The following is a 15,115-nucleotide window of genomic DNA, read 5'->3' as shown; positions in this document are numbered from 1 at the left end:
TTATTCATGCAAAAGGCCTGTGCAGTTATTTTATGGTGACTTACTAAAGGTCTTGAAACCTGACTTGTATGCACTGTTACCTAGCAACGTGTTATAAAGTCACTGGGGGAGTGAGATGGATCTGTAATTTTGTATGTGTGCATATTTGGATGAAAATGTACTGCCAGTCACCAAGTTTACTACACAAGAAGAGCAGTGTTAAAAAGAAAGGAATTTCTTTTCTCCTGAGATTTGTACTGTGTTATATACATTTAGCTCATGCTTTCCTCCATACAGTGTTCATAAATTTGGAGTGGAAGTAGAAGTAATCATCTTTTAGCAAGTTGGCTAAGTATTAGCTGCATTTTTTTGATTGCTTGCTGTGCTGAACCAAGTTCCTTTGAGTGATTTCGTTATTATGACACTCTCTTGTTAGGCCATCAGAACTTCAATAATTGGCCCTACCTTTTCAATGATATAAATCTTTCGACATCTCAAATTGTATAAGTCAGTTGTAACAGCCAACACAGATTTGTTGAGACCACATTATGTCAAAACAATCTAATTTTCTTCTCTGGCAGGCCTTGTGGTTAAGAAAGAAGCAGTAGATACATAGATTTTTAGAATTTGGCATTTATTCTTATTGAATATTGATGGTTTAAATGAACATTTATTTTTGCTTGCCAATGTTTATTGCTCCTCCTCTTCTTAGTTGATCTCTGTTTGTATGCCTCCAGGTTCATGGGGGACCTCAGGGCCTGCTGATTTTCGTTTCTCTGCAGTTTTAGCCTCTTCTTTTTCCAAGCGTGTGACTCAAAGGAGTGCTTGTCTCCTTTCAGACCGAAGAGTTACAGTTTCCAGAAGTTTAACTGGCGCACCTAGGGTGAAAGGCGGTACAAAATTGGTGTTTATTAACTATTACAGATTTTAAAATTGAATCTTAATAAGCATGTGTATGATCTTGGCTCTCAGTGTTATTTCTGATTGTGCAATGCAGTACCTTTCTAGTCTAGATGAAGTGGCTTGGAAAAGAGTACATTCAAAGTAGTCCACAGTCAAAAAGAAGAATCGCAGTCAAAAGATGTAAAAAATGTGCAGGTGTTCAACAAGCAGTTGCACAAATGCAAAACCAGGAACAATTAGCTAGGTAACAGTTCTGTGGCAAAGGAGCAGGAGATAACAATGTCATACTGGTGCATGATTGGCAGTCACTATACTGGGATGTATACAGAGAGAAGCAGCCACAAAGAAGGGGGAGACAGTCCTGCTCTTCTCAGACTTGCTGAAGTCCAAGGTTTAGGTGCTATAGTTTATGAAGAGTATGAACAGTTGGAAAGACTTCAAAGAAGAGCAGCAGAAATGGCTGAAGAAAGTCATGTCATGGAGAAAGATGACTGAAAGAAAGATTTTTAGTTACATATTTCATGAAATAAGGCGTAACACAAATCACCAAATGTAGATATAAAAATAAGAACAAATTCTGACATTTTTTCCAGATTTGATTCTCTAGGTCCTATTGTAAGGTAGGAGATGCTTTTAAATTCACAATAAATTTTAAGAGTTCTCTCTGAAATTTTATTTAAAATTGGAAAAGTTATTGCTTTTAAAGACAATTAGCAGATCAGTCTTAACATATAAACAGAAGAATATTTAAGCATGGGCATGTTTTTACTTTCAAATCTTCCCCCTCTGATTTTAGTAGGACTGCTTTTATGCCCTAAGTTCCCCAAGTACTTTGCTGGGTCAGTGCTTTGCTAGAACGTTTTCTTCCTTCAGTCCATTAATTCCACATTAAAACTTTGTAACTGCATTCATAGCTTAATTTGCAGAGTATTTTCTTTTCCTATTTCAAAGATTTCAGTGGCAAACGTTATACAGCACATCTCTTTTAATACTGATGTCCTTCCACCCACTTCTAAGACTTGTTTTCTTTTGTCATAAAAAACGGCTTTCACAGTGATTCAAATTACAATGGCCAGTGTACTCCAGTGAAGTTATTACTATGCCTATGTTATGTGTTGCAGTTACTTTTCATAACATTGGAAAATAAATGAATCCCATCAAAAAGAATGGGATTCTTGCACTATTGATCTCAAAGGAATTCTGTGTGGAAATAGTAATTGTAAAACATACTTCATTGCTGGCCTCTGTCCCCCACCTCTCCATGTTCACCAAGTGCGTTACTCTAGAAAGTGTGTCTCTTCATCTTGTGACGGTGTATATTATGAAGTGTGCTCTGCTCCTGCAGTTCTTCTTATGTTCCCCAAGTTACTCGCGTGGAAAAACTTTAAAATTAGGAGGAAGGAGAGATAAGATGCTGAGAGTTTGGGGCTGGCCGTGTTAAACAAATGAGAAACAATGTTTGCTCCCAGTTTAAGTCATATCTGCTGCCACTACCGTGTGAGGAGTTAAATCTTTATTTTGGAAATTAATGCCACCATGGGGTTTTGGTGACTGTCCAAGGTACTTGGGCTTTGCATTCATGTTTTATTATCTGATTCCATTAATGGAATAATGGAATAGTAAATCATCAGACAGCTACATACAAAATATTAGTAGATAAGCTAAGCGATTACTTAGCTTATTTGTTCTGTTTGGCTCTTGAAAATTACTGCGTTCCTTAAAGGTAACACAAGTAATTGGAGATATTTTAGCATTTGCCATTGACAGTATTGAACTGACTGGCTTGAATTCTTCAAACAGCTATTTTTAATAAAATAAAAGCATGTTCAATTAAATTGTCATAATTGATGTATTTGTGTAGCAAGTTCCAAAGAAAAGACCATGCTGCCTATATTTAGGATTCATAGTTTGTGCCAGAATGTAAAATTTCAATTAGAATATGTAAGCGCACAGGACTGGCAATTATTGAGCCATATCCTTAATTTAAAAATACAGTGAATTCCATAATGCTGCTGTCAGTGTAAATACCCCTGATGTCATCAAGATCTCTCTTTGAAGTGTCTCTTCAGGCTCCCATTTTCATCACTTCCATATGGACCTTTAATTTAAAATAAAACTGAAAAATGGCAATAGCATGGCTAACTAAAACTTGAGCAAATAAAAGTTTGTACTAATCTTTGCCACTGAAATCTCACCACCCTTATAACCTCTTTTCAGCAATTGCTAGTCTTACATCCACAGTTGCCTGACATCCTTAAAATCACACTCATCATGTTTTATATTTTGAAAGAATAGGTAGAATTTAGCAAGATAAAGCAGTGTAGACTCTGTTCTAATTCAGTCATTTAAAATGCAGGATAACAAACAACTTCTTTTAAGTTGTATTGGGCTGAGTACACAAAGAAGACATTAATATGATTCTGGACCAGCTCTGTGCTTATTATTTAGCTTAAATATCTATGCAAACCCTTACATTTGGAATATAAGCCTAGACTAGACTGATGGCTCTTTTGCTTCCCTGATTACACCATTACTCTGGGCAGAAGTCCTAGCTCATGAGCCTGTCACATCTATCCAAAATGGGAATTGAAGACATTGTTAGTTCAATCATCTCTGATTGTTTGTTTTGGTTTTTGTTTTCTTAAACAAATACAAAGGTCAGTCTGGTGGCGTTTCTTTCCTCTATTTCTGTTCCTTTGTAGAGAGAGGAAATTTCCATACTGCAAACAATTCTTTCCTATTAGCAACAAATTTCCCTTTGCTCCTTTCAGTCTCCTCCTCCTCTTTTCTCCAGCTTCCCCAAAATTTTACCTATTGCACTGTTGTTTTGATTTTTACCTAGAAAGGAGAAGATGGTCTTGGCAGATATTACAGCCTTGTTTAGCAGGTGGGTCTTTGGCTGTATAACAGACATCTTGGCGTGTAGGGAGATGTGTGGTCCTACAGGTGCCTTAGCAATTTGCCTAATCCCTCCGTTCCACTTCGACTAGAACATTATGAAATTTTGAGGGGACAGTAGCAGGACACAGATTAATACTCCAGTGCAGAAGGCACTAAAAAGAAATGAGAGACCAGCTAGACTGTCCTGCCAGAAGAACGGTATTTCTCCTTTTGGGCCGCTTACATATAGACAGCCTCTATGTTTAGTAAATTGGACATAAAATTTATCAGCCCAATTGGATTTTAATCTGGAGATTTTCCAACAGGTTCCAATTGTATAGTTTTTCTTGCAGTGCAGTTAGCTCACTGGTGGCTGCTTCTGCAGTGTTTGTACCTCTTACTCAGTTCTTGAATGTCATCAAATACAAGCCATAGTCTCCATGCAGAATGCCAACACCTACCTGCACATTTCAATTACTAGAGCAAAAATAGTAGAAGACTCAAGACATAACCTTTATTGACCACAGCTGCCTTCAGGACAGTAATGCCCAGTGCCAAGGAAACATGTCTTCCAAATACTGCAGAACTGATCTGTCGAAGGTCCTTGGTTTCTTGTAACCACTGCAGCTCACAACTTTCACTGGAGTGAAAGGTGCTCTGTGTTATTCAGATGCTCTAGCTCCAGTAGGACCTGGATAAAACACTGACCTTTCTTCCTCAGGTAGAAGTCATGCCACGGCTCTGAGGAGAATCACAAAGGCAGGTTTTTCTGCAAGATCTCAAGAAGACCAGTTCAATTTGCAGTGGCTTTTGGAATGCATCCTCACTTCCCCCTTTTTCCTCAGTCGTGACCGGCCTGCTCTCTCATCTTTGTAGCTGTAGTCAGGCATCATGTGTAAAATAATATGATGGTGAGCAGTGTACTGTGGCATTTTCATTGCAGTTCCTTTTGACCCAGACTCTGTGGATGCTTTTTCTCATGGACTTTTTTGTGGCGACATTTTTGTTGTGGATTTTCTTTTCTCCTGTTCTTTGCTCAGACAGATGGAATTGTGACCAACTCCTTGGTGATGGTGATTTGTAACATTGAGCTTGGCTTGAAGTAATCAACCTATTTTTCCTCTTTCAATTAGAAACATTTTGAGCATGTAGAAATCCTTGTAAGTGGACTGATAGGGTTAGCAGCTTCTATCAGGGTGTTTCAGATTAGTGGCAGATGCCCAAAGCTTTTCTTGTGGCATTTGGCAGTTTGAGGAAAGTGTTTCAACTTTCATCATCTACTTTTGCCAAATGGATCAAATTATTCCAGTCACCAGGAACATAAAAATCAGCAGTCTGGAATCTTCTTTGATCTGTTTTGTTTTGGTTTGGTTTGGGTTTTTTTTCTCAATATGGAATGGAATGAAACAAATGGAGAATTATCAGCCCTGCTTGAGAGACTGCTGCCTGTTGGTTGCATTTGCTGGGCAGGATTTTTTTTTTTTCCTCACTGTGTATTTCTAAATTAAATTGCTAGGGTTTTTTGGATTCAGTTTTCAGGCAACACATCCTTCAGTCTGTTCTCATTGCAGTTCAAAATGAATGTAAATTACGTACAACTTAAGTATAAAATTACATACAAATTAAGTATATGTATGTGAGTCCATTTTTGTATGTAAATAGATTATTTTATTCTTTCTGGGAAGTAATAATTTTGTAGTTCAAATATACTTTAATGGACTTCAACATAATCTTTTTTAATCCTTGTCTAGTTCTAATTTTTCAAAGATACCTCAATCATAGGGTTTTTTTAAGAACTGGTCCTAGTCAACTTTTATTTCCCTTATTTGCAATGTTTTTTCTTACATCTGTTTATTGTTCTCCTTAATATTACTAGTGGATGCGTCATAGTTGCTGTTTCCCATGTGTTAGCAATTCTGTCCATAGTTGTGGATCCAAGATGGGACAGAGGCAGGAGTGGTGGGGATTTTTGTTGGTTTTGAGGTCGTTTGTTTTTTGGTTTTGGATGGCATTTTTTCCCCTCTAGTTTTAATGTATAGATCTGATAGACTGGACAACCTCCTCCTTTTTTTAGTTGTCCTTCGATTTAGGCTTCATTTACGTTGGAATCTGCTTTAGTATATTGCAAGAAAGAGCAAAAGCCCCATTAGTTGAAGTAAAAGCCCCATTAATTGAAGCAATTGGGTTCAAACTGATCCAATAGTTGTCTGATTTTATTCGATTGTTTGTTGTTTTGGTTTTTTTCCCCTGAGGGAAGAAAAATTAGGAAAATAACTCTTCTATTTTTATTATTTGTCTACAATTAAAATGTTTGATTTTTTTGAAAGCATGGTCAGTTCAAGGAATATGCTGTCAGTTAATTAAAGAAATAAAAGCCTACTTCTTTTCTAATTTATTAATCCTATCTTCTACCTAAAGCAAAGAAGCTAGAGCAGGCAGAACCAGCAACATAAGTAAGAACAACAATCTGGATTTCTTTTTCCCTTCATGTGATACTGCCAAATGCACATCTTCAAGACTTCCCCTGGATTGTGGGACCCTGACCATGTTTTATATTTCTCGTAAGTGATGTCTTGTGGACACACAGGGACAAACTGAGTATACAGATCTCATTAAGAGCTCATTCAGATTATGGCTGATGTTGTGCTCATAGATTTGTTGTCAGCAGTTTTACCGTTGTTTTCCCAGTTGTTGGCTCTGAAGTGTGAGGGAGCAATGGCTTACAGCAGCATGGGCTGTCACAGTAAGACAGCTAATGTGTGGGGCTGGGAGAGAAAGGGAAAGTGAGATATAAGAAAGGAGGGAAACTTGATGGATGCCCTGTTCAAATCATTCTGAGTGTGTCACTGTCATGAAACTATTTAAACTCTGATGTGACCTACCTTGAATTTTTTGTTCTCTGAGATATTAGAACTTGGTTTCATCTCAAGCCAAGTTTGAGTTTGAGAATACCCTGGGATGACGAGCATAGAGGTACCACTTGACGCCCGCCCTTGGATTGGTCAAATTGGCTACTGAGTTTTGACTTAGTGATAAGAGGATTTAATAAATGCTAATTTCTTCCATAAGTGCCCCTTTTGATCTTCCTTTTTGTGGTAGGGGAATCCATAAGGCATCTGCCACTGCATACTATAGTGCCTGCCTCTGAAAAAAGTTCCTATTTTAAGGCTGTGATATTATATGAATTCGGTTACAGTGATTCTATTTATGTATGGATGTGTTTACATTGTTCTTAACCTGGCTTGTAATGGACCACAGTGTATGGTTGCTAACTTACACTGGTCTATGTATGTGAGTTTAGTATCACCTCTATATTTTAAATGGTGAAAGTGTGTGCTGACCTACACTACAGTGCTTCCTCTACCTGGTTCATTTTCTGCCCTGGTTCATGGGCAGAAACGTAGCTGGCTTCACAGGTTAATGATTATTCTCAGTGGGTCATCTTTACCTCTTCACTCAGACCCACGTTTCCTTTATTTTCTGGGACATTTTGAATTAATACCTTCTTGAAATTAATGAATTCAGACTTTTTTTTTTTTCTCCAGGTTCTCTGAAAGTTCAGGCAGAGTGCCCTCTATCCATTGCACTCATCTCCTGGTGGAGGTATTTTTCCTATCAGGAGCAGCTAGAGTGGCATGTTTTAAAAGAGAAGGAATGCAGAAGGTAGTGTGACGTAGAAGGTTTGGGTCTTTTGGGTCACCTCGGGTCAAACCCCAGAATAGACTGAGCTAGAATAGGCCTGGATAGAGAAAACGGATGGATTTTTTCTTAAGTACCTTGCTAAAGTCAAGATTGGTTCGAGAGCCCTAACCTGTATTTTGATGAATTAAAGCATGCTTTAATGTTTTGTATTTCTGCTTTTGCTCTCTTTTTTTAAACAAAAAGGAAAAAGTAATTCCTAATACTGCTAAAAATGCTTATAGGTCATGTTAAAAATTACACATATAAGGTAATTTAATTTCTGAAGTAGTGAATAGCACTAATGTGCTATGTTCATAGCACTACTAATGTGCTATGTCCATGCTGCCTTTGTGTGCACTGTTTGTACCAGTTGCTTTAATCTTGTTCTTTGGTAGTGGCTTTCCAACCAATAAGAAAGGAGAAAAATCAAACAACCTTGTAATATAAACTGAAAAGATTGTGTTTTTTAAAGGGTAATGTAGTAACTTCAAAAAAATAATTAAAAAAAAAGACAACACAAAGAAAACCACAAAACGGGGGACTATGTGAAAATGAACAAAGCTCAAAATTGTAAATGAAAGTTTCTATTTGTGATAGAGATGGCAATTGTACCCCATATTTTAGGCTTAAGGCCTGTGGGAGATGGTGGGCACTTCACAGTAGGATGGAGGAATTCGGATTCTCTAGGACAGATTTTTGGGGAACTGCTGAGAAGGAGAGTATCTGAGGAAGTAAGCCAGGAAAGCAAGGAGCCAGAGAGTGGATAAGAACTGGTGAAGTGGAGGAGAAAGTAGACCAAAGGCTCAAACAGGTGACTGTTGCCAGATTTTGTTGGGTTGATTTGACCTGTTAGTACCCTGCCCCTTTAGTTGGATATTACCATCTTTGTGATATGCTAGGTCCTCAGCTTTTCCTGTTCATGTAATGGGTTTGTAAAACAAACAGCTCTCTGCAGCGGGCAGTGCACGTTGGCTTCTAATGCCCTGCTGCAGCCTGTGAAAGGAGTGGTGTGGTATATCTTACGTGGTCCAAGTGAGATCTGATAGAGCTCATCTGCAGGAGTCCTGAGGGTAGGCAGGGGATTGTCGTGTGGAAGTAGGAAACATGTAGGAGAGGCAGTGAGGTAAATGATGAAAGAGCTGAGAAAGGTAACAAAATGGGGACAATGCTCTGTCTTTCCTATGTGTGGAATCTGAGGTTTAGAGAGGTGAGAAAGATGTAAACTCATCAAAGTTTGGGGCACTGAACAAGTCATCTGCTGTGTGTTCGTGGGCATTTAAAGTGAAATTTTAAATAAGAAAAAGCCACTAAGAGACAGGGAAGGAAGCCTCTCTTAATGGTCAAACATAAAGAATTATAAGAAGAGCTGTTGAAAAATAGTGCAACTTCTTTAGGCTCCTGTTTGCCATGCAGTCCGCCTGTGAATTTATATTGCTTGTGTTTGGAAGTATTGTTTGTGAGGCGTTCTTGATTTTATCCCTTAAACCAAATGCAGTGCAAAGGATCTGCTGCTATCAAGGGGTATTGGAAAGACCATCCAAGAACAATACTGTTCAGTCTGTAGATCTTAAGCAGACCCAAGGTCGCTGTACCCTTCTCTGAGGCTGCACAGCTGCTTATATGGAGTATTTGAAAGGAATATTTTAAACCTGCTCTCTTTGTTTTTTATGGGTGTAGAACCTGGAACAGTACTTTAATAGTATCTTTCAGTGCAGAGCTGTCTTCTGAAAATCCCTCTATTCTCTTCCTTAACAAATACCAACTTTTAGGACAGAAGAATTTGCTGTTCATTTCCCTTTTACTCCCCTTTTAGGTTTCCTGTCTTTCTACTCTTCATCTCTTGCCTCTTTTCAATGCTCTAAGAACTCAATATGTAGTACCCATGGGCTTTGCCAAATTTGCCCTTAGGTGAAATGATGTTTCAAACTGCCAGCAAGCTTATAGAAGACCTACAAACCAATGACTGGGGAATGCTTTTAGGACGAGTAGGGGCAAAAGAAGTAAGAGAAGAGTGGTTTCTTGAGCTCTGGTACATGCAGGTTTTGTGTTTCAAAGCTGACCCTTTGTAAAAAAGATGCCAAAGTTTGTTTACCTTTTGAAACATTCTTGAATACTGTTTGACATGCTTACTTCCAGTACCTGCTTTAGCATTTCTCAGGTTATGGCTTCTTCCTGTTACCAGCTGCTCCATGATTAAATATCACATACCTCATTAAGTCTCACTTCTTTCCTTCTCTTGACAGCTGCAAATCAAAAAGAACCCTTGACTCCTCAATTTAAAGTGAAAGAGGAGCCTAAGGATGAAGAAGCTGCAAGTTCAGCCTTGTCTCAGTCCAGCTATGTGTTCAGCCAGGAATCTGAAGCCTCAGCTCCAAATGTTCCTGAGGAGAAACTCAAGCCACAGGAAGTGCAAGCAAATGTGATGAGGCAGGACATGTCAGTCAAGGCAGCATCTGAGCTCCTCATGAAGCTCTCAGGTAGATATTTAATTTAATAATATTCAACTTCTAATTTTGTGCGTGTGTGTGCTAGCAGGGTTACCATGCAGAAGGAATGTTTAATTTTAGTAGCAAGTGAAGGGACAATTGAAAAGGTCTGTCCGCACAGGTTCATATATATAAGACATCTCAGTTTCGTCTGTCGCCATAATATATGGTTATCTGTGCTCTCATTTTCAAATTAATGACTATGGGATGCCTAAAAGCTCTTAGATGTTGGCACTTTTTGAATGTATCAAAACATATTAATAGCAATTTATTCACATGTCACTTCATTAATATTATAGGAATGTGTGTCTATACTGAACTCTGCCTGATATAGCTGTAGAAATGCTGACTTTTAAAGCCTTTTATTTTTTCTGACAGTATCTTGTACTCAAAATTGCAAGATACACTGTTAACAGCTTTCTGTCATTAGAGAGACCACTTGAACTTGCCTACATTGCCTTAGTGATACATCCTTCTGCCAGACAAGTAGACAGTATGCATATGTGTGTGTATATATATATGTATGTACTGTTACAACTGGAGGGAGTCAAACAAAAATGTATGTTCTGCTAATTGTGCTTGGTCTAACTGTCAGAATCAAGATTTAACTTCAAGGGAATGTAAAAGGCTTGAATTCTCCCTGCTGGGAACAGGTTAAGTGAAAAGACTTTGGACTTCTAATAGACCTAAATTTTTAGGATTGAGACCTGACAGTCAGCCTGGGAGACTGGGTTTTCTACTTCCGCACCTAAACTGGATCAGCTAGTTTTTAAGTCTTCTCCAAAACTGGACAAGACTTTTTTTTTTTTAAGTATGCTGAAGTCACGCAAGAGGTGCCAGTGGAAATGCTTACAAGTTTAGTAACTTCTAAGATTCCTGCCAAACCTATCTGAAATTATTCAGCTTGATTGGATACTGTCAACATTGAATTGGAGCTCAAATTTGTACCTGAAAGACTTTAACTGACTAGGATCTCCGCCATAATTTCTAACATGTAATTAATTCACTCATGTTCATACTTGCACACTTTAATTTCCAGAAGAATTTGAATCATTGATTTGCAAGCCTTCCATGTTAATGGTACCAGAAAGTGCTTCCCAGGTACAAAAGTTGATCAGGGCTGAAGTTTCCCAATTTTTCACAAACTCCCAAGTACTAAACATTTGGTTATTGATATAGTGCACTGTTGCTGCTGATAACTGGTTTGAGTATGGTGTTCTGGTAAAAGAATTTTACAGCCTAATGAATGTTAACATGTGACTTTATTTTTCTTGGTCCATATAAATTTATACAACTATTTTAATAAAGAAGGAGCTCTGTAACTTAATTTCTCAAGTGCTTCAGAGACATTAGAGTTCTTGGTTGTGAATCTTGAATTAAGCACTAGTAGGCTGTGTTTAAATAGTTTTATTACTGACTATTGTATTAGAATATTTGTGCCTTAAATATCTGTTTATATGAGTCAAACCTAGCATGTATAAAATCTTGGTCAAGTCTTCAGTCATTTCTGCTGGGAACTCCCGGTTTTTAAAGGTTGTAGTAAGAAATACAGTAGTTTAACGTCTCTTTGATTATCTCTTAGTGACTGAGCAGTTTTTGCTGATAGTGGTCATCTTGGTTAATCCGTAGATTAGAAGGTAAAGAGTTACTCTAGGATTTACTCGGTCGGTGTTGCTGCAGTTGGTATTCCTGAATCAGCCAGTGGGTGGGGTTATACCAGCTTTATCACATGCACTGTTTTCAACTTGCCTGAATTACCATCTAAGGCAGAAACCATAAAGGAGGAAGACACTACAATACAGTAATGTAGGACAAAAATAAGAGGAATATCTAAGATCAATAGCCTCTTTAGTGTTTTTGTTTGTTTGTTTGTTTGTTTTTGGTTTAAATGTTTACTTTTTCTGGTAAAATACTCTATTGACTTCCCAGCTTATCTTAAGCAATTCTGTTTTTGGTGATTTAGAACTTAAACAATTAAGCCACTTCTTCAGAATAAAGTGAAAACAAGAACAGGCTTCCTCCCCTTTTTTCCTGGTACTGGAAGGAGCAAAAAAAGAAAAGGAAAGGAATGGTATGTTTGGGTGTTCTACTGTCTATGGGAAATCTTCAGTCAGGTGTCTTTATTAGATTTGATATATTATATAATTGAGTTTAAGTCAGGCCCTTCCAGGCTCCATATAATCTTGGTAAAGACTGAATGGATTGCATCTTTGTTTTGTTATTTTCACTTTCTTCTATGTAATACTAATTACCAAAAACTGCACTGCATACAAATTCAGCAAGGGATTTCTGGCATAATGGTATGTTGACTTCTGTGTTCCTGACATTACATGTTCCTGTTATGCAATGATGTTGCTGATTGTTATAGCCTCGTGGGAGCCTCTTGGGATTCAGGCATAGACCTTGCTGATTCCTTTCATGTGAAGGATACACTGGTTTATATTTTTCTCTGGGAAATCTCTTTTCCCAGAGATGCTGTGTTGCTAGCTCTTAGCTGAGCTTGTACTGTGCAGTGGAAGGCCTTTCCAGCTCTGGACTCTAGTTTGGGCTGGTGCAGACTGTAAGAGAGACTTTCTGCAAATCACCAGCCCCTATAATGGAGGGACTTGTTAGCCACTCAAAAACTACTCTAAAGCTAGGAAATGTTAGAAGAATAAACATATTTTACTATAGTAGAACATTAACAGAACATGTACTAGTTGTCATTGTAGAGGTAGATGTACAGAAATGAGAAACTCACACGCAGCCATCTATTTTAGCTCTACTACACAAGACACTCTCTTTTCTCATTAAGCTAAAAAGCTGTCAAGACACTTGCATGCTTATAGCAGCACATAACCAGTGTTTAAGATCAGGTCCTTACCCTGCGTATTACTTTGGTGGAGTTGGCCCTTATCTGGAGATGCTGTGCCCTTTTACACCAGTCTTTTTACCACTCTATTCCACTTCGATTCAGATCTTCTGCCTCACAGTTCACAAAATTGATTACCTAGTCACTTGATACCTAGTTGCATTTCTTCCAAAGGATTATTCGAACTAAGAAGGCTAATGTCTCTTGGGCATGTCTAGGCAGAACCCATCCAGATAATAAAAACAAAACTTCCTAACAACTGATCTGCTACTTAAAAATAAATGAAATGCCCATTTGGATGAAATGGTCTTTGGAGGTTAACAGGCAAAGTTCGAGCCTCAGTGAAGACTTTCAGCCTACATTTTACAGAGGAACATAAACTGACTGCCATGATTTATACGAATGTACAAAGAAGAGCTGTGAATTCTGTCCATTACGAAGGCTTGACTGAGACTAGGTCCGATGGTAAGCAAATAGATTTGAGGAGACAGTGGAGTGAGGCAAATAGTTCTCATCTCCATTTGGAAGGGTGCCGTCCCTGCAAGATTTTAAATTCCTATTAAATGTTGCACTAAATCACTTGTAAGAAATGGAAGTAATATATTTCAAATACACCTGAACCAATTTTCTACATTCTTACTGGTTCTCTTTCATGGAAAAACTGGTTTATTTCTCAAAATGTTTAATTAAGTAGTGCACCCCATGATCCCTGGTCAGTTTTATACACTCAATCTTGTAAATTGAAGGATAGGTTTCAGAGGAGGCTGAAATTTAAAATAAATGTTTGCATTTACATGCTAATCTTGAGTCTAAAAACTCGTTTTCTGTTGAAATAGTCATACTACTAATACGTTTGGGGCATGTATTATCTTTCAGAATCATACAGTGTTTTGCCTTGTCCAAAAAATGAATACATAGCTGGAGGTGTATAAAATCTATTCCAGGTACTAGCATTTTATAAGTAATATTTTACCCTGGTGCCTTGAACTATGACATTAGTGTGTCCCCGTCTTTCCTAGAAATGTTGTCTGAATCACATTAGCCTTTATTTCAGATATATCTTATTTGTGAAATGTAGTCATTTTGCATTTCAGTAGTAACTCAGGTTGTTTTCCTCCTCTCTCTCATTTTCTTTTCCAGTGGATCAATTCCCCACGTATTGCACATATCGTTGTTATCTCTAGCAAATGCATGACCTTTGTACTATTCGGTTCCTTTGGATTTTTTTTACACTTCAATTCTCGGGTCACACAGTGCTTATTGTAATACGCTAATTCCCTGGTACCAACAATGTGTCATAATTTTGGGTTATCAGCAGATGCAATTAGTGCATGCTTACTTTTTGTGCCAAGGTCATGAAGTAAAATGTTGCATGCAATTGATTCAAAAGCATTCTTGATCAACTCCATTTATTATCACCTAATTATATGACAATTCCTCTTTCAGCACAACTGGTTATTGTGGAGGTTTGGTGTTTTTTTCCTTTTTTGATTAAGTCTTTATCCACTTGAAAATGTTTATGCCAGTTACCTATTTTGTGCCTTGTAGTTAATTTTTTTGACACTATATCTTACATTTAACTGAAAACACATGAATTAGAACTTTAAAAAGAGGAAGAAGATGACAAAAAAGAATGCTAGTACGAGTCTAGCATAAGAGGAAGGCCAGAATACCTCAGTGCTACTCCCATTCCAAAAATGGCCCATGGTGTGTTAGGGTGCAGCAAGGTGACAGACTATCTGAGAAGGCTTTAAATTAGCTCATACCAAAACTAGTCCAGTCACAACAGCACAGAATTCCAGAGGAACTAAATAACCATATCAGTTTAAAAAGTTTGCTAACCAGGAGCGCTCTCTATGCGTGTGTGGCTGGACAGCTGGTGTCAGATTTACCGTGTTTTAAGGCTTGAGTGGCTTCTGCTTGCCTGTCATCAGCAATGTGAATTGGCAACAAAATAGAGTCAGTGGCTAGTAAGCTATTATTCTTAGCAGTCACAAAGTCTTTCCAGGTTTAGCGGGTTGCTTCGGCAGTTTTTTGGTTTGGTGTTACTATGGTGAAGAAAAAGTATATTACTACGTTCTTTGGCTGAGGTGGAGGACAGAGAAACTAACCTTCCTACATATTTCTTTTTCATAACTTCGTGGACTGTTCTGGGAAGTGCTTGTATGGACCCAGGCTCCTGTCTTTAGAGATGGCTGTTATCAGGACCTGGTAAGAGTCTCCGTACCTAGATTTCAGGGGAGCTGTCAAGAGGGCTTTCATCTCTGCTTAGAGAGCCTTGATAATGGGCAGAGGAGTGAAAATACAGGGAAGTCTTTCGTTCCTTGGTTTCTGA

At 38.0% G+C, this 15,115-nt stretch overlaps 1 protein-coding gene across 3 annotated transcripts in view; it reads left to right on the top strand.

Moving 5' to 3' along the window:
- ZNF827 (zinc finger protein 827) overlaps nt 1–15,115 on the top strand; it is a 110,950-nt gene that overhangs the window by 45,742 nt on the left and 50,093 nt on the right. For all 3 annotated transcript variants that reach the window (XM_086747501.1, XM_086747500.1, XM_086747502.1), the window contains exon 5: nt 9,687–9,920. In XM_086747501.1, the coding sequence (XP_086603627.1) occupies nt 9,687–9,920 (234 nt within the window). The remainder of the gene's footprint in view (nt 1–9,686; nt 9,921–15,115) is intronic.

The sequence above is a fragment of the Chlamydotis macqueenii genome, chromosome 4 (assembly GCF_036417535.1).
Source record: "Chlamydotis macqueenii isolate bChlMac1 chromosome 4, bChlMac1.mat, whole genome shotgun sequence".
Classification (NCBI taxonomy): domain Eukaryota; kingdom Metazoa; phylum Chordata; class Aves; order Otidiformes; family Otididae; genus Chlamydotis; species Chlamydotis macqueenii.
Note: the sequence above shows the minus strand (reverse complement) of the source record. Positions and strands in the feature narration are given on the sequence as shown.